Source organism: Thamnophis elegans, chromosome 2 (genome assembly GCF_009769535.1).
Source record: "Thamnophis elegans isolate rThaEle1 chromosome 2, rThaEle1.pri, whole genome shotgun sequence".
Lineage (NCBI taxonomy): Eukaryota > Metazoa > Chordata > Lepidosauria > Squamata > Colubridae > Thamnophis > Thamnophis elegans.
In genome coordinates this window covers 118,088,874-118,108,592 of record NC_045542.1, presented here as the reverse complement: position 1 = coordinate 118,108,592, position 19,719 = coordinate 118,088,874, and the positions used below count along the sequence as shown (strand labels likewise).

At 38.7% G+C, this 19,719-nt stretch overlaps 1 protein-coding gene across 3 annotated transcripts in view; it reads right to left on the bottom strand.

Moving 5' to 3' along the window:
* Positions 1–19,719, bottom strand: part of PLXNA1 (plexin A1) — a 385,871-nt gene that overhangs the window by 168,078 nt on the left and 198,074 nt on the right. For all 3 annotated transcript variants that reach the window (XM_032209248.1, XM_032209249.1, XM_032209250.1), the window contains exons 4-5: positions 18,636–18,776; positions 2,384–2,484 (exon numbers count right to left, since the gene is read on the bottom strand). In XM_032209248.1, coding sequence (XP_032065139.1) covers positions 2,384–2,484; positions 18,636–18,776 — 242 coding nt within the window. The remainder of the gene's footprint in view (positions 1–2,383; positions 2,485–18,635; positions 18,777–19,719) is intronic.

Genomic DNA, 19,719 nt, shown 5'->3' with positions numbered 1-19,719 from the left:
TTGCATTCATAAAAGTATTAACCAAGTTTCTATAAACTGTAGATAAAATATAAGATCAACTAAGTAGTACATAAACTAAGATAAAATATTTTCAAGCAAAAAGAACTAAATATGCTATGTTAATGCCATTACTCACCCACCCACCTACCCATTTCCCATTAATCCAAGTAATTCAATATATACTCATTATAGGTGTGTGTGTGTGTGTGTGTGTGTGTGTGTGTGTGTGTCACTATTCAGATGCTGCACACACTCTCTAAATAAATTAATCATGGACAACTGGTCTCAGGGCAGCAAACTATTTTGGGGAAAGCGTAGTCTGTGTCAATCTATGCTGGAATGAGGGTGACTCCTGCTGTGTTTCAAGATAGGAAGTAGAAAATTTAGTCCTCAGCCACCCACACATCAGACATTCAGAAGCTGCCGATGCAGTAGACAACTGGCAACTCAGAGCTGGCTGCCATCAATCAGCTTTACAGAATAAAGCATTTACCACAGAGGCAAGAGGAGACTAAGTATACATACCAGACATTGAGGTTTACTTCTCTCAGCTTGAAATAAACAGGTGAAGCCTAACAGCAATTCTTTGCTCTCTACCCCCACTGTGCTGGTTCCACATTCATGCAAATTAGCAGGATAAGGGATTCTTGACAACTACAATGGACCGAATTTTTTAATCCCCACAAAAATTTGCTGAGGTATCCTACCATAGGAGATTCAAGGTTGAATCTGCATGACAAACTGACTCACTCAAGCAAAACAAGTAATTTCCCCAACATTACAAAAAGAAATGATAATGTCATCCTTATCCTTATCATAGTTATAACATTTTTATGAGTATGCACAGCACTTCAATCTTATTATTGCAATCTTATAAGAACTCCATGAACTCAGTATTATATAGACATGAGAGAGAGGGGGGGAGCAGTGCTGCACTAAGAAATAGGATTTTCTTTAACTGAGTTCCATTAAACAGAAAAACACCACAACCTCCTTTTACTTTTTTACAGAAGTTAACCAGGTGTCACCAAAAGCCCACAAACAGATCTAGAAATCAGTTCCTTCTCTGGCTCTTTCGTCATCACTTCACATTCAATAGTCTCTGGTTTTTGAATAATTAGATCTCATAGCCACATTGTGACTAAGGCACTCCAAGCTCACCTCTTGTCAAGGCCTCCTGTCATTTTTCAATTCTATGACTTTTACCATTCCCCCCCCCTTTTTTTTTTTTGCTATCTGTCCTTCTTACCTTAGCACACATTGTTTTAATGAATTGTTTCCTTTTTTTTTTCTTTTAATAAAGTTTTATTAAATAACAGTAAAACATTGGACACAGAGCGACCATTCTGGCTTTGTCATTTCTATACATCTTTTAACATAACAACAAATACAGTTCCTACTTAACGTACATAGCTACTTTGATCTTATAAACATATCCCTTGTCCTCCTTTGTATATTTGTCTAGGTATTATCCAGTATCAATTCTGCAATCCTCAGTATATTCTGTTCTTACTCCTTTTCCTCATTTCCAACCACTGATACATTTTGTTCCAAATTTCATATTCTGTCTCATATTTATTTTTAATTTCTAGTGTCAATCTGTCCATTTATGCACAGACCAATTATTTTTTTACTACTTTATGCATTGTTTTCTGATTTAACATAACTAATAGGACCATCTTTTGTTACTTTCCCTTGTTTAGTGTAATTATGTATGTCATGCTATCATATGCTCTATGATAGGAACTACAATAGTTAGGTGTTACAGAATGTAATATTAATACATTTTAATTGATGAAATTTAACAATTACAACAATTATATTAGTGATCTTATAGTAAAAATGCACATCCCAGTGATTGAAACAAATTAAACAAAAGGAACAACTAGCATCTATATAGCATCAGCAAGAAACTTTTTCAATCTCTAAACTTAACATTACATGAGGATACTTTGTGCTCTCTGAAGTTAATTGTTTTCATGCAAGGAGTTTCATTATCCAACTAGGTAACTTCAGCAGTACTAGGACTATGCTAAAATTGATGATGTTACCTAATTGGGTAATGAAACATCTGCAATGAAGCAACCAATGAAAAGATCCCTCAAGCTCAATCCTGAGCTACAAATATTCTCTTCTAATGTTAACATTCAATCTAGGACCATACAGAACCATATTCCTCTTTGTACATGACCTTGTTACTAAATTGAAGATTAGTTGTACTATTATAACAGGTTTATAAGCATTCACGGAATGCTTGTAATGCTTATGTCAGAAGTAAGGCTTCCACAATGGAACAAAGTTGTTATAGATAAACAAAGGAATGTGGAGAATAAGGAGACACCATCAAAATAAACCAAACCAAAAGACAATTCAGCATACTTACATGTTATGTAGGACACACCAACCACAGTGCGGATCTCTAGAACCCAGGCACAGTGCACATGTTGTATATTGCTCACAGCTTTCCACTGGCACACGAGTCACCTGGGGGACAAGCACTAGTGTTAGATAAAGTCTTACTTCAGAGACTTTCAAGCTGCAGTTCTTATTCACGTAAAATTCCCAGTGCTTCCCCTTTTTCCCCATTTACCCTCAGACAACTGAAAATCATTCATTCTGTTTCAGCACCCTGGTTACAAGGGAAGAAAAAGTGAAAAATCCAGAAGTGGGAGCTAAAATAAGAGAAGTGCATCCCACTCTGTCATGGCACCAGCGCTATGGAATTAAATTCTTCCTGTGATCCATGTAGCTCCCACTCATTCTGCAAAACCTTAAAACCTGGCTGTTCTCTACACCTTGAGTTAGGGAGGATAGTGTCCTGTTGCATTTGGGGATGGGGGGGAGTGCTGTTACTAGGACTTGCCATAAGTTCTTGTTCTTTTTAACAATTTTATTATAATGCATTTTCCAGTTTGTTTGTTCTTGTTCTTTGTTCTTGTTCTTGCATAAATTATACAAATCTAATTTAATATAATTTAAAAAGGGTCTTGGCTGAAACAGAGATGCACTTCTTGGCAACTCAAGACAATGATTTCCTAACACCAACTCTCTCTGTTTAATACTATGTTGCAACATTATGGTGTTGTACTAAGGGGAAGGAATTATGGTTACCAGCCATCTTTTAAACATTCAATTCTCCTTTGATATAGGTAATTGGGAAGGGGTGTTATGACAACCAGCTGTTGAAAAGAATACTTCATTGCTTCTGCCAGAAGAAAACGCCACTGCCTTTGTGAAACAGATGGCAAGCACTGAAAAAAGGTGAGGCAGAGGACTCTTTGTCTACCACCCCAATTGTTCTCCATGGAGTACACAACATGATTACAATGCAATCATTAAGGGAGGGGAAGCAATTCAGTTAGCATTGAAAGCATTCTAGAATTCAAAATTATGTCATCGTTCCTTCAGTTTGTTCTGCTATTTCAAGGGAAGCATACATTTTTTCCTAAACTGAGATTCTCGACTTGACCTTTAGATAATGTGGTAGGATTACACTCCAGAAAGTATGCAGGAGCTTGATAAGGTAGTTATTTTACTGTAGACAATTACAGCAACTATGATTACCCGCTAGGAAATTCTCCGCATCACATCTAAACATTTTACTTTAGTGGCTATTGGGGAATGGGGGAGGGGTTTGTTAATCTCCATGTGGCCATTATTGCACCTGCCTGGAATACATAATCCTTCACAAACTATTAAAAATTACTATAGTTTTCCCTAACTCGTATCTTCTACCTGTATTATATTAGGGCTACCATCATCGCCCGCCAGCATAATTCTGTTACGATCATTCTGCTTATCAGCTAGGGCACTAGCAGGTGTGGGGGGTGGAGTATAATTCAGCCCACTATTTTTAGTGCTAAAAACCTGAAATGATGCTGAAATGAGCTAAATTTCAGTAAAATAATATGCATGCATTCCCCAACTGAAATAGTTCGTGCTGAAATCACCTCAGGACTGATTCAGGAATTATCAGGAAAGGATCTAACTGAACACTAAAACTGAATTTTAGACATGAAAATTAGACATCTCTTTTTGGAGAGACAAGATAGTAGGTAGGAATGTCAACAAAGGTACAGAAAATCTCATACAACTTAAGTCGTTTTATATAGGGAGGGGAAAAAACAAGAACAAAATGCAAGCTTGCTTTGCTTACGGATTAAAATAATTTTTTACACTTTCCATTCTTGCAATCCCCACATTTAAAGCCAAATACCTTCAGTGGGCCTAAAAGGGTCAACGAAATATAGGTCAAACACCAAGGTTCTTTCTAAGTGCAAGGTTCAGTCATTGGAGGCACCCTACTACTTCTTTGATGTTGCTGATCACAGTAGAGGGAAAAGGAAGCACATTTTCTGTGCTTTCAAATTTTCTCAATATTCCCTTGGGTCATTCCTCAGTCTAAAAAATAAAACGTTGGGTCTGTTAGATCAGTTTCCAACTCAGAGGAGCCTAGCATCCTCTGAACATCAGCTAAGAAGAACTGATGTTTCTAAAAGAGAAGACAGGAAATATCCCCATGAAGATGGGAATGGCTGAAAGGAACCTATACTAAACCATAGACTAAAGTGGTGTGAAACAGAAGAGTAACAGCTGCTGAGTGCCCAACTATGCCAGTATGAATGCTTTCCCAACATATATCTCTTGTTGGAATAACTGAAACTTCTCAACCTTAACAAAAGACAATACTATCCTAGCTTTCCAAAGTATGCGGCAATCATCTTTACCCCATTTTAGATTTCCATATTATCCTATTCTTTCTCAAAGAGTGATTCATAAATATAGTATATTTATATCGCATTATGTCTGTAAGATAACCAATCCAAGGGTATTCAATGAATATCAGGAAAAAAAATATAGTCATACTAGACAAGAGATAACAAACTCAAGGACCGTGGGCTGGACCCAGCCTGCGGGGTGCTTAAATCTGGCCCACTGAGCCAGCATAGAAATAGTAAAGGGTTGGTCCGTGGTGCCTCTGGCAGCCAAAACAGGGTGCGGGGGGGCATGCATAGCTCCCTGAACCCCATTGGGCTAGACAGCTCCTGCAGCACTCTTCTAGCCCAAAAGGGGCACATGGGGGCTGTGTGTTCCCCTCATGAACTATTTTGGCTGGCAGAGTGCTGCAGGAGGTGTCCATGTTTATCTCCCCACAACCCCTTGGCCGATCCGCAGAAGAGAACTACAATGCTGATCCGGCCCTTGAAGAAATCCAGTTTGACACCCCTGCACTAGACCATTAACTTTTATATATCACAGTGGCTTTTTGGCCGAATACACCAAAATCAAACAAGCCAAATTACGTTTTCATACTCAGTTTCAACTTCACTATCATGTCTCTTCAATTTGGAAACTTGTTTTCCATAGTTCCTGGCCATATGGACAGAGCCTCGTCTATGTAGAAATTAGGCAGACATTGAGTGAATGTATACGGCTAAGTAATGGGGTCATGCACTTCATTTTACTGTAATATTTGTGTTCATTCTTTCCTTTCATGAAAACAGAGCTACTGACTGCCAGCAATTTCCACTGGATATATCTAGAATAGTTTCATTATGGATGAGAGATTGATAGGGACAAAAATCTCAAAGTATGTACATGTTTCTCAGTTACTATGTATTTCTTTTGTTTCTAATGTACTGTACATCTCTCCAGAAGACAGCTAGAAATATCTAATTATCTGTTCTCTGCATTTAATATTTTTGAGAAATTGATTTCATCAGTTTTTTAGGAGCCAATGTTTATCAGTTACTCTTCATTATGCAAACAGAAAAGGAACAGACCGCAGTACCAGCATTCCTCTATAGATCCGCTTCTGATCACAGTATTATCAGCAAGACTTGTATGTCACCCTCTTTCTATTTCTATAGAAAACTAGAATGTGAAATAAAATATAACTCCTGGGCATTTGGCTAATCAGAAAAGCCTGGCTCAGAAAGCAACTGCCTTGCTTTTTTTAATTTTTTTTTTTTTAAAAGAACATGATTAGCAACTTTAGAAAGTATTTTGCTAACCTTAAACCATTTATATACAGTAGATAGCCCTTCAGGTTGGAAGATGGCACACTATTGTGCATTTCATCTGTGAATACAGAGATGGCTCTGAGTCCCAGTATGGAAGTGTCCAGAGTCTGGCACAGTGATGACTAATCTTTTTGTCATCAAGTGCCAAAAGTGTGCACGTGTGACACCAGTTTTGGGTCTGGAAAGTCTCCTGCACCAACCTGTAAGGCAAAACAGGGTGTGGGGGCGCTGCACAAGGCCCCAAAATTCAATGTGAGCACCTGCCATGCATGCACCGTCCCCCCTGTGCATGTGTGCATGTGTCCCTTGCACCCCGCCTTCTGCGACAGAGATATAAAGACCAGCTGGCCAGCAGGAGGCACACACGCATGAGTAGTAAAGCTGGGCTGGGACGATGGTTTGTGTGCCTGCGGAGAGGGTGCTGCATGCCACCTGTGGCATGCGTCCCTTAAGTCCACAATAATCACAGGTCTAGCACAATGGGACCACTGAAGTCCATAAATATTTGTAGAAGCACATATAGCATATACAATTTCATGGCCTCTAGGACCTGACTATATATAACACACCAATAAAGCATTTGTACTGCCCGCTGGCTTTAGGAAACTGTAACAAAACCAGGGTGGATAAAAATAATTGATTTTTTTTAAAAAAATTGTATTTTAAATTTCAAATTGGATTTTTTAAAATCAAATTTATTTTAATAAAATGCTTTTGGAGTAAAAATCCATTTTTCTAAAGATAGTTTTCTATTTAAGATACATTAATAATTTAGTTTATTCAGCATGAAATGGAGCTTAGTTATGCAGCATGAGGCTGTATATTCTGCAATATTTACATTTTTAATAAATTCGTTCAATGAATCCAAGCTCTGCAAATTTAAATAGGAAACCTTCATTTTGTTTGTAAATAATAATATTAAACATTCCAACTACCAGCAAGAATGAGTCCTTACATTTAAAGAGCACCTGTCATTTCAGATCCATCATGGCAACGCCTGTTAGCAGGCATCTTCTCACCTGCTGCCCACCATGTCCTTCACCTTGTTGTGTCAATGCCGCATCACATTGTCCCATCAAAGTTTAATGGGACTGTCGGTGAGTCAACAGGTGGTCAGAGGAGGAGCCGCTGTGGGACAGAGATGACAGCTGCTCTTTAAAAATTATGATTTAAATGGAGTTGATTTAAATTAAGCCTTTTTACTAGTGATTTAAATCGTAATTTAAATCAAGTTGATTTAAATCATATCCACTCTGAACAAAACCTATACTGACTTCCAAGACAAATAAATGTGCTATTTTAATCTTCTACCCTTGGGATCCCCAACTCAACCATAAATTGCCTATAAAAACTCCTCTTATTGCAATCTGCAAAGTAATTGCAGGACTGCATTAATTCAAAGCACTATTCTTTATTTCCACAAAGGCAGACCAGGCTTTTTTTTTTTTTTTTAGAAAATAAAGCAACAGTTGAATGTTCTTTCCTTAAATGTGCCAACCTGAAATGAAGCACAAAGTTAAATGGAACTAGTTGGAAAGAAACTTAGATTCATCCGCAGCATCCACTAAAACATCTTTGACAGACCTAGCTTGGGTCTGGGGCGCAGTCTTAAATCTTACTGTTAGAAGGACTTTTACCAAGTTGCCTTTTGCCTACCCACTCTTAACTCAAATGATTAGTTGATTTTGACTGAGATGTAATATTTGATTGAGCACTGTATGGGTTTTTTTTTAAGACTTAAAATTTCAGCCTATTCCACTGTCTGACATTTTATACAGTCAGAAAGTTGTTCCCAATGTCTAACCTTGAATCTATTTCCTTGAACTTTGGTACACTGATTCTAGTCAAGCTATATGTTCTAACAGAAAATAAGTCCATTCTCTTCTACAAAACAGCTCTTCACCTATTTGAAGGCTGCTATCATATTTTCCTTCAGTCAGCTTTTCTGTGAGCTAAATATACTCAGATGCTTTAACTGTTCCCTGTAAGGCTTGCTTTCCAGACTCTTCACTATCTCACTGGGCCTCTGCTGAACTTGCTGTATGTCACTATTCTTTTTGAACTGAGGAGTCCATTGCTGTCACAGTGGTCCAAAGAGATATAGTCACAGAAAAGAAGAATAAACCAATAAACTCACTACCCATAGTCCGGTCTTATATTCCTGTCAATGCACCTCAATAGTATTTGCCTTTTTAGCAGCTGCATCATATAGCTGCTGTTTAACTTGTGGTTGATGAGACACAGGTATCTTGTCCCATTAATACTGTCAAGTCACCCAATCATATAATATTGGCTGACATTTTTTCCCTCCCAGGTGCATAACTTCACATTTCTTTCTGTAAAATTCCATCCTATTTACTTCAACCCACTGCTCAAGCCTGTCCAGATTTTTTTTAAAAAATCTTCAATTTTTATCTAAAACATTAGCTACCTTTCTCACTGTGTCATTTTTGGGGAATATCCTAGAGATCCTTAGAGAATATCAAATTGGTTTCTGATAAATTGTTATTTTGTGATTGATTATAGCTGCAGTGAGAATTAGTTTGGTGGAATGGTTAAGGCAGCAGGTTATAAACCAGGAGACTGAGAGTTATAGTCCTGCTGTAGGGACAAAGCTAGTTAGATGACCTCAAGTCAGCCCTTGGAAGAAGGCACTGACATTCATAGACAGTAACTCAGCAAAAAGGAAAATAGGTGAGGCACAACATCTTCCTACTGTCAATCAGCTGAAAAGAATTCACACTATTGTTTCCAAGCAGCCAAATTGGGTTCATCCAAACTCCAGGTAAGCCACCATACCAAGCTAGTGTGCTGCTTTAGTTGAAAGACCACAACTTGTGCAGGCCTTTCCTTAAGGTACTTCTGCAATCTTTGTTTTGCTAAATGTTCTATCCATGCCAAAAAGACGGAATAATGGGAAGAGAGCCTCTGGAAATGGGAAAATGTATTATTAGTTACCCCCAAAGTGCTTGTTTTTAAATCAAGCACTTCCCTTTCCAGAAGTCTCATCAAACAATTTATGTTTGAAATTTATTTTAGGTTCAAAAGCAAAGAAATTCCCAAATTAGTTATGCTATTATAAGTGAATCAAATGAAAATAAAGTAACTAACAACCACTCTCCATAACAAAGCTTATATGACTTTCGGAAGTTGCAAAGACTGATTCTTGAGTGGTCATATGGAAGTGGTCATCCTGGACTTCTTCCTTGCACATGGATACATTTTCTGTTCTGTATGCCACAGTAAATGTTGCAAGATACTTTTCCAAGCTTAGTTTTCCATGCTATGGTTTCTGTATCAACATACATATATGTGTTACAAAGTTCACTAGCTGAAAACTTTGTTTCCCCAGTCAGAACATGGTATGTCCCCATATCACAAACGCCTTGATCTTTTTTTAGAAAAAGGCTCAACCAAACAGCTTGTAAAACACATTTTGTATCACCACTGTAAGGAAGAAGAATAAAATAAGTTTTTGTATGTTACAGTTTCCAAAGTTTCAAGCATAAAAGTTGTCTGTTTTTTTAAAAAAATATACGGTAGACTTGCTTATTAAAAGCCACTTAAAGGCACCAGACTAGAGTTATAGTTTTGCCCTAGACACAAAGCCAGCTTGGTGGCTTTGGACCAGTCACTTTCCCTCAGCCCTAAAAATAAGGCAACGACTAACCACCTCCTTCTGAAAAGCTTGCCTAGAGAGCTGCTGGACTTGTTTATGTGGTTGTCAGAAGTCAATGTGGATTTGAAATCACCCAAACATACACAAAAAAAAAATGCTTATTAGGAAGGTGTCTTTTGTTGTAATTGCGACTGATGCTGAAAGATTCAGTTCCTAGCTCCCAATTCTCAAACTCTTATTATCATCAACAACAGAGGTTAAACCTCATTTTAAAAACCACGGGAGCTTCTTGCACTAACTTGTTTTTGCCCCAGACACAAACTATAACCCTCATTCTTTTTAATCTGCCAGGAGGAGTCACCCTTAAGGGGTTACAAGTTCTTTATTAATTGCTCCTCCAGATTTGATTAAAATCCCCTCATTCCTCAGGCCCTTTGAGCTCTGTTACAACTGCTCATTTAATTACTTTCCACCAACATCCTGATAACAGCATGCTATGGATGAAAGCTATTTTTATTACACAAAAGTGAGAGAAAGGGACCTGTACAAGCAGAATGATTCTTGAGTCCGTGTCATCACAGCAACTTGAACAAATGTCAAAAGCCTCCTCTTGTTGTATCCAAGGAGATTTGGACCTTAGTTGTAGAATGAACCACATTTGATATTCAATAGTTTCAGTGCCAAAATAATATGCATAAATGTCCGTGTTCAAAAGAACCTACAAAATCCACTGATTACAAACAGAGGTATCACAGGACCTTCTCCCGTATGTTTCGTCCATGTTCTGTGAGGGACTTCTTTCACTTGTTCCCTCCCAGATGCCTCACAGAAAATAAATTTAATATGGACCTCTCATTTCATGTTTTGCCTTCTTCTATGGAACAATGGCCTCTCTTCCAGGGCAGAGCATGGGTCTCTGAGATATAAAGATAACTACAATTGATCAATTAAATCAGGTGTGTCAAACCCAAGACCCACAGGTCGAATCTGGCCCATGGGGTGTTTAGATCTGGCTCACAGGGTCACCCTGAAAATAGCGACAGTCTGGAACATGGTGCCTCTGCCAGCAAAAATGGAGCTTGGGAGGGCAGTGTGCCATCCTTCAGATCTCCATTTTTGCTGGCAGAGTGTTGTAGGAAGTTGTTGCAGCCAGAAATGGAGTTTGGGAGCTCGTTTTCACTGGGCCCACCATAGGTGCCCCCGACACGAGTGACGTCGAGCTGGCCACACCCACCCTGGCCACACCCACCCCAGCCCTCTGAGGTAAAACACAACCCTGAGGCTGCCCTCAATGAAATTGAATTTGACACTCCTGAATTAAAAGTATGGAAAAGAGCATTGCTTCTGGAATTCTTCTTAAAAACAGCTGTGCTCTAGATCAGTGCTTTTCAACCTTTTTTGTGCAAAGGCACACTTTTTTCATGAAAAAAATCACGAGGCACACCACCATTAGAAAATGTTAAAAAAAATTTAACTCTGTGCCTATATTGACTATAGGCGGGTGTTTTTCCCACGGCACACCTTACACTATGTCACGGCACACTAGTGTGCCGCGGCACAGTGGTTGAAAAACACTGCTCTAGATCACATGCTTGGATCTAGGAGGAGAAAGGTTAAAATGGAGAAGTCAGCAACTTTTAGTTTGTTTGTTTTTTAAAAAAATTGGTAATTATGTATAGCTAAGTGTAGTACATGACCTATTTTTTCCCTCGTAACAACCCTTGAAGTTGTTGTGTGGGAAAGCAACTGACCAAGTTATGAATGTGTTTGTGTGGATGGAGGAGGACTAGAACCTGGTCTGCTGACTCCTTGTCCAATACTTTAACCAACACTTTAAGCCAGTGTTTTTCAATCTTTGCAACTTTAAGATATCTGGACTTTAACTGCCAGAATGCCCCAGTCAATCATGCCGGCTGCAGAATTTTGGGAACTGAAGTCCACATATTTTAAAGTTCCCAACATTGGGAAACACTGGTTTCAATTGATAACATTAACACATTGCTCTATAACACATTCCAAGTCTCTAGCCAATGGCTTCTCCCACAGGGATCTTTTCAGGATTATTTTTCAGTCTCCAGGCTAACTCAGTATTTTTTTTTTGTTTTTTAAGTTCAAGGGCTTTTATATAATTTATTTCCAAAGTCCTATTGATTTGAAAAAAATTGAGAAGTTCTGGCTGGCAAAATCTTTTCTGCTGGCTTGGATTATGGAATCAAGAAAAGAGCCCTTGGTAGTTCTGCTTCTTTGTAAGATATTGCTGCTCTCTTCTCTTTCTACAATTACCTACCATAGGCTGAAGTACATATTGTCTTCATATCAAGAAGTCAGCTTGAATTGGCCTCCATGTAACAACCCCTGCTGTTGACACATGTAAAACATAGCCCTAGCTCTGGCATATGTGCAGATGTTCCACTACAAGCATCAGCACCATGGGGTGACCAGCTCTGTCCTTTACAGCATTATTCAGAATCCAGTTCAGATCTCTGTATGAAAATGACACTACATCAGTTGCCCTCACAGAGAAGGAAGCCTTTCCCTCTGCAACTTAACCCCCTTTAAAATGTACCTGTCCCTCAAGTCCTAGATGCGTGGTGGGCAGGGAGGAGTGATCCTACTAGGCTAAGAATCTCATCTTCTGTTTAAAGGTGATTCTGCCTTAGAAGATTCCCAGCTCTAGCCATCTCAAAAACTGAAGCCCATTTTTTTAAATCACTAACCCCAGCAGAAGCCTTACATGTAAGCAGTCCAAGGTTTACCTCATTAGATTAGAATAGGTGACAAAATGTGGGAAATTACTACTTCTAGACATCACTCTTAAATTGCAGATGAATCTGTCAAATATCTCACTTGCAATAGCCTTGAGCTAAACTTTCTAACTCCTTTCAGAGATTGCTTCAAATGCTGCATGCAGTGGAGATAATTTACCTTCATCACATTAAAGCAGAATCTTATTTTCACCCGTAGGCAAATGAGAATTACTGATATAATCCAGAGGCTTTGGATGGCATTTGTTCAGCTCTGGAAACATATTTTGAATTTCTAGAAATCTGTCTTTCACAGAAGAAAACAGGGATATCATGGGAAGTTGGATCTCTGTGTGCCCAGGCGCCTGGGATTTTTCCAAGGCCTGCTTGACCGTTTAACTGCCATGGGGACATGCAATCTTTTGAAGCAGGCCATTTTCTTTCATAGCAGGTGTGCCACTTCAGCCTCAAGCGCTGGAACAAAGAAGCTGTTTTGAAAGAGGCATTTAGCAGCTAAGCATGCAAGTTTTGAAAGGGTTAGATAGGCAGGCGTTCTAAGTGGGCCTGGGATATGAGCAAATGCTGATAAGCATTGATGAAGGAGGAAAGGATTCTATACCACAGAAAATATCTGATTTTATCAGCTCAGAATTCAAAAGAAAGAATGACTGCAATGTCAGATAAGATTTTTGCTGTATTTTCTTCCTGTATTTCTCATGTCTAAAGAGCAGCCACGTATTGTACCAGGTATATCTGTTTATGAGCAGAGCTTATCCTTCATTTCAAATTTAATTGTATTTATGTATTTATAAGATTTATGCCTCAACCTTTCACAACAAAACAGGGCCTAGGGACCTGTTAGCTAAGATGACTCAGACAACCTTTTTGGCTCGTTTGGGGCAACTAGTCCATGATCTTCCAGACTGCTCTACTTCTGCGGGGTTTTAGCCAGAGAAAACCAACCTATACATGAGTATACAGGTGGTGGTTGACTTAGAACCATTTATTTAGTGGCAATTTGAAGTTACAATGGCACTGAAAAAGTGACTTTTGACCATTTTCACATTGCAACCATTTCAACATCTTCATAGTCACATGATCAAAATTCAATCCCCAGCTACCTCTGCCTGGCAAGTTAGGATTGGCAACTCCCACTTAAGACTTTCTTTTTTTCTGTAACAAGTACACACTATTCAGTGTTCACACTGTAAAAAAGGGAGGACTGGGACTAAAAAAAATGTTTTAATATTTAATAGTTTATTGATTAAAATCAATTGATTGTAAAGGAAGGCATTCAGATACTTGACAACTGACTCATATTTATGACAGTTCCATTGTCCCAGGCTCATATGATTACCTTTTGTGGCCTTCTTACAAGCAACTCAATGGAAGCCAGATACACTTAACAGCTGTGCTACTAAGGTAACAATGATAATGATTCACTTAACACTTGTTGCAAGAAGGGTCATTAAATGGAGCAACACTCAACAACTGTCTTGCTTAGCCACAAAAATTTTGGGCTCACTTGTAGTGGTAAGCTGACGACTACCTGTATTCCTTACGTTAACATTGTGATTGCAGTTTTGTTGTTGTTGCTAGTTGTGAAGTTGTGTCCGATCCATCGTGACCCACATGGACAACATTCCTCCAGGCTTTCCTGTCCTCTACCATCCTCTGGAGTCCATTTAAACTCACACCTACTGCTTCTGTGACTCCATTCAGCCACCTCATTCTCTGTCGTCCCCTTCTTCTTTTGCCCTCAATCTTTCCCAGCATTAGGCTCTTCTCCAGTGAGTCCTTCCTTCTTATTAGGTGGCCAAAGTACTTGAGTTTCATCTTCAGGATCTGGCCTTCTAAAGAGCAGTCAGGGTTGATCTCCTCTAGGACTGATCGGTTTGATCACCTTGCAGTCCAAGGGTCTTGCAGGAGTCTTCTCCAGCACCATAGTTCAAAGGCCTCAATTCTTTGGTGTTCAGCCTTCCTTATGGTCCAACTTTAACAGTCATACATTGTAATTGTAAAAACCATAGCCTTGACTATCTGCAATTTTTTGGCAGGGTGACGTCTCTGCTTTTTAGTATGCTGTCTAGATTTGCCATAGCTTTTCTCCCCAGGAGCAACCATCTTTTTAAGATCATCTGTGGTGATCTTGGACACAGGAAAATAAAAAAATCTGTCACTACCTCGATTTCCCCATCTGCCAGGAATTGAGAAGGCCGGATGCCATGATCTTAGTTTTCTTAATGTTGAATTTCAAGCCAACTTTTGCACTCGTCTTCTTCACCCACATCAAGAAGCTCTTTGGTTCCTTTTCACTTTCTGCCATTAGAGTAGTATCATCTATATATCTGAGGTTGTTGATATTTCTCCCAGCAATCTTAATTCCCTCTTTTGATTCATCTAGCCCCGCCTTTCTCTTTGGTAATCAGTAGTGCTTTTGTCAAAGTTCCTCTCCTTAAATCCATCAATTCTTCTCTTTTTTTCTCCTTCTATACCTTGAAATCTGGGGTAGAGCTCCTTTCCATCTCTCTTCGCTTTCCTTGTTCCATTCTTTCCATTTCCAACCACGCTCAGATCACTGTCAATATCCACAATTATCTTGCCTCTTTGTTCATTTTTCCCTGGGTTTTTGAGACTCTAACCTCCACTTTTATAAACACTGCCACTCTAGTTGGAAAACAAAGCTTTGTTTTTCACTTCTCTCTCGCTCCCAAAGAGACATCCAAATGGCACCTGCATAAACAACCCATCTTATCTCTTTGCAAGCTAAAACCTCTGAAGGGCAAGGTCAAAATGATCAAAGAAAAGAGAGAGAGAAATATTCCCAGAACTCAGCCTCCAACCTCCAAGTGGCAGTGTAACTTCTTTTCCTTCTGATGTTACTGCTCTCTTTATATTCCTTTTATAGCCTCTTTTTATTCAAAGCTTAAAAGAAACAAGGCTCTTAAATGGAACAAAAAAAAAGAAAAAAACCCCATCCAAGCCAGTATTATGAAGGTAAAAAAAAAAAAATTAATCCATAGGTAAAAAAGTAGAAGAAGAAAAGCCAATACTTTCACTTTAAAAAGTGTTTGCAAAGCTTCCATCCATAGAAGACGATTAAAAAAAGGATAACACACTGTCCAAAGTAGCTTAAATTTGCCGCTTCTTTTCTTTTATTTTCTTTACAAGTTTAATTTGGTTTTAATCTTTTTTGGGCAGTCTCTTTTGTAAAAATAAAATTTCCTCACCAGATGGACACACTTTCTCTTTCTGCTTTCCTCCGGTTGCGGAGCTGTCCCAACTTCAGCAGCTTGGGGCTGCACTTCTATTGCTGGCTAGAAGAGATTCTCTTGGATCAATCGATCAGCGAGATGTACTCTTCCCTGTCACCGTCTCTTCAGGACAGTTTAGATCCTGATGGACCACCCAGTGGTAAAAGTATCGGCTGTGATCTCGGAGCTACGAGATTGCACGTTCGTATCGTCGCGATGTCAGATCCTTCTCCCTAGCCCCGCCTTTCTCATGATGTGCTATGCATATAAGTTAAATAGGCAGGGCGACAGTATACATAGATTGCAGTTTACAATTCGTTAACTTTCTCTTCTATGCAGGACCCATGGAAATGTGACTGACAAAGTAAAGCATTTGTCAATGCTAGTGCCAAGCATAAAAATAAAATCAGATTTCACCAGACATTTCAAAGTGTTATTTTACATGGAAGAAGAGTCGAGTTTTTATTTCAATATCTTCATCTGTTTTAAAATAAAACCTCTGAAGGAATAGCATAGTAAGCTGTTTAGAGAGTTTGTAGTGCCTTTATTTTATATGCCTGAACCATATGTTTTCATACCCATTTATTTTTTTCCATTTGAAGTATTCGCATTTAACAGATGAACTTAATCAGATGGTTGTGGTGCTTTTATGCAAATGCTTTTGTATATCTTTTCCTGAAGAAGACAGTCATAGGCAGTAATCTCCAGATTAGATATCTGTAATGCAGGGCAGTACATGCAGGCAGTACCTAAAAGTATCTAAAAGTTTCAACTAGGAGGATAATCCTGAATAAAAGAAGAAACAAATAAAAGTCCCATGCAATTCCTAGTTATCCCTGCCTGATAACCTAGGGTTGGCAACTCACCCAAATAATGCTATGTTATAAATTCAGGTTTATAAACCACAATAGCTACGTTCATACATTCATAGTAGGAGAAAATAAAATTATCTGGCAGAATGGATGAACCAACCCAACAATGATGGGTGCCTGCCTGGACTGAGAAATATTTGAACTGCAAGAAGACATCAGCCAGGCACTCCATTAAAAAAATAAAATATACTGTTAGTAAAAGGATTAAGGGGGTTAAACTGTTGGTACAAATATTTTCACAAGCAATAGCGTTTGTGTGTTTGGAAGCAGTAACAACAGATGTCTGTACTATAGTAACATGTGGAAAAAGAAATGGTAAAGCACCTGATTAGTACTTGTTACCATAAAAACAAAATTAGAATTTATTACAAAACTATTGAATAGATGAAGATACACCATTATGTTCATTCTTGAACATAAAGCCATTTTTGTAGTTAACTGCCAGCCACTAGATCGACAAGCAGAAGGCATTTCATAGCCGGTTGTGATGTGCCTTTTATTCATTTTATCAAATTTATATGGCTATCCATTTGACAAAAATGACTCTGGACAGCTTAGAACCATTTATTAAAATAGCAAATGTATAAAAACAGTCATTATTAAAATATAAAAACTGAAAGACATAGGATTGAATGTCAACCACAACAATGGAGCATAGAATTTCACGGGTTCCCAGGCATGTTGACAGAGAGATGGACCTAACCTCACTTTAGGAGGTGCGGGAGAATGTTCCATGATTAGGCAGATGCCACAGCAGAAAAGGCCCACCTGTTGGGACCTACCAAATTCCCTAGCAATTGGAAACCACAGCATTTCTCTTCTGCCAGACCTAATGGGACGGGAGATATAATTAGGGAGATGCAGTACATTGGGAGTTCAGGCCTGCCACATTTTCTACTGTGGGAAAATGGGAGGGGGCTATTAGATAAGAGTATGTATGATATGGAATCAAAATAACATTCTTTTCTCAGAGAGTCAAGGACACCTTGCCCTGCAGCTGCAATGAGGTGAGTGGGAGGCACCTCCAAGTTTATATGGTGCCTGATTGGATCATGTGATGGACATATGGGTGCTGGGTAGGGACCTGAACTGTCTTTTGGGTGGAGAAAACCTGGAGACTTTCAGATTCAGGTCTTCCCAGATGTGGCAACATGATATCTCTAATAAAATGGAACTTTGGGGAAACTCAAGCCTCGGAGTCTTCTTTCGTTGGGGGTATTACTTGGAAGTTTGATGCCATGAAGGGCTTTAAAGATTACCAATATGAATTGGAGCCAACCAGTAGTTCTCACAGAGCAGTTCTGTCTGGAGCAGATCTAGGAACAGACCCAATTGGTGTACAACACAAAAGCTCCTACTATAACTACAACTATCACCTGCTGGAATTGTGAGTTCAGGAGGATCTCCATCACCAAAGATGGTATAGTCTTACAACTGGCATGTCCTCCATGCAACTCGGTCTTGCCAGAATGCATCTAAAGCCTGTTATCCCCTATTCAGACCCTCCCATCTTCCAGGCACTGGGCTACAATGTTCACAGCATTGCTTAATACACCAGGAGCAGACAAATATAATTATCAGCAACACAACAATGCAATAGATGAGGTTTCCCAGTAGCCTCATATAGATGTTGAATCATTACTGACTGGAGAAATGAGGCTAGCAGAACAAGACTGTGTTGGCCACCCCTAATCCTCGGGGGCAATTCAGAAGGATACCATGATTGATGGTAACGAAAGCAGCAAGCTAATTTGCATTACACTGATTTTGTCCATGTGTAGGGCTTGCTAAAACTGAAATGTACTGAGTGAATTCATGTTAGCTATCTTATACTATAAAAACTGTTCATTTTTTCAACAATCTCTTAAGAGAGCCATCCCTCTATAAAGGTGCTGATTGTCAGTCATTCAAATACTTTTATTCCAATGATCTACATCACCAGTCCATACAGTTTTTGTTCAATTCATCCAAGAATCTTACAACCATGTCCTAGGTTAATGCACTGTGCTTGAGAAATGTTCCATTTGCAGCAAAGATTAAAAATAAACCTCTAATCATCTGGTTATGGGTTCCCTAGGGTTAGGTTTATGCAAATGAAATGTAATGCAAATTTAGATTCTTACCTGTTTTTCACTCATGGCATAAAGATATTGCAGATCAGGGCTCAGCACTAAATCCCGCAAAATTGGACTGCCATCATGGGCTATCACATTTTCATATTGCAAGGCTGGATGCCCAATGGGACTGGCAGGATCAACCAAGATCTGAAAGAAACAAGGAGCATGTAAGAAGCATGAAAATTGATGCAATTTTTGCAAAATTAAGATGAGTTAAATTTATTAAAGGTTGCAAAGACACAATGGTCCACATTCTACAACTACAGGTAGTCCTCGTTGAACGACACTAAGTTCACAACTATTCAAAGTTACCATGACACTGAAAGAAGGGAACTAATGACCAGTCCTTGTAGTTGCAACCACTGTAGCATTCCCAGAGTCATATGATCACAATCAGCACTTGGCAATGTCAACTGGCATACTATTATAATATCTGCAATGTCTGTGATCACCATTTGCAATGTTCACTGCTGACTTTTAACAAGCAATGAGGAAGCAGCAGGAAATTGCAAAAGGCAATCATGTGACCATGGAATGCTGCAGAGACATGGAATTCATATAACAGCAGCAAATGGGACTCGGGCACCCTACTAGCACAAATCAGTACGATCAAGTGATGTTGCACTTTACAATTATGGTGCTTAGTGATGGAGTTGCTAGTCCTAATTAGCATTGTTAAAACATAACATATATTTAGTCTTTATTATTTCAATTACTACTTCATAGCTTCCTGTCCTACCAACTGCCTGATAATTGAAAAAGTTAATGGGACTACCCAACACTACCACCTCAAGAATTTGTTTTACTTGGCAGTGGAAGAAGCAGACTTGTGAAATAAAGAAAGCTAGATTTTCCTAAATAAAAATCTTTTATTTGTTTTTGCTTTTTTTAATAAGAAAAAAATAATTATCAATTACACTTAGTCAGTTAATAATTTGTCTGCCCTTTTAAGTAAATTTATCTGGGTTGTCATTTTTATGCCTTTCACAACAAAAACAATTATTTCCATTTGCTTTCCATTGAAGATTTATTTGATGCATTTGTATACCACTTGCCATTATTATGAACTCTGAGTGCACCGCAGTTAAAA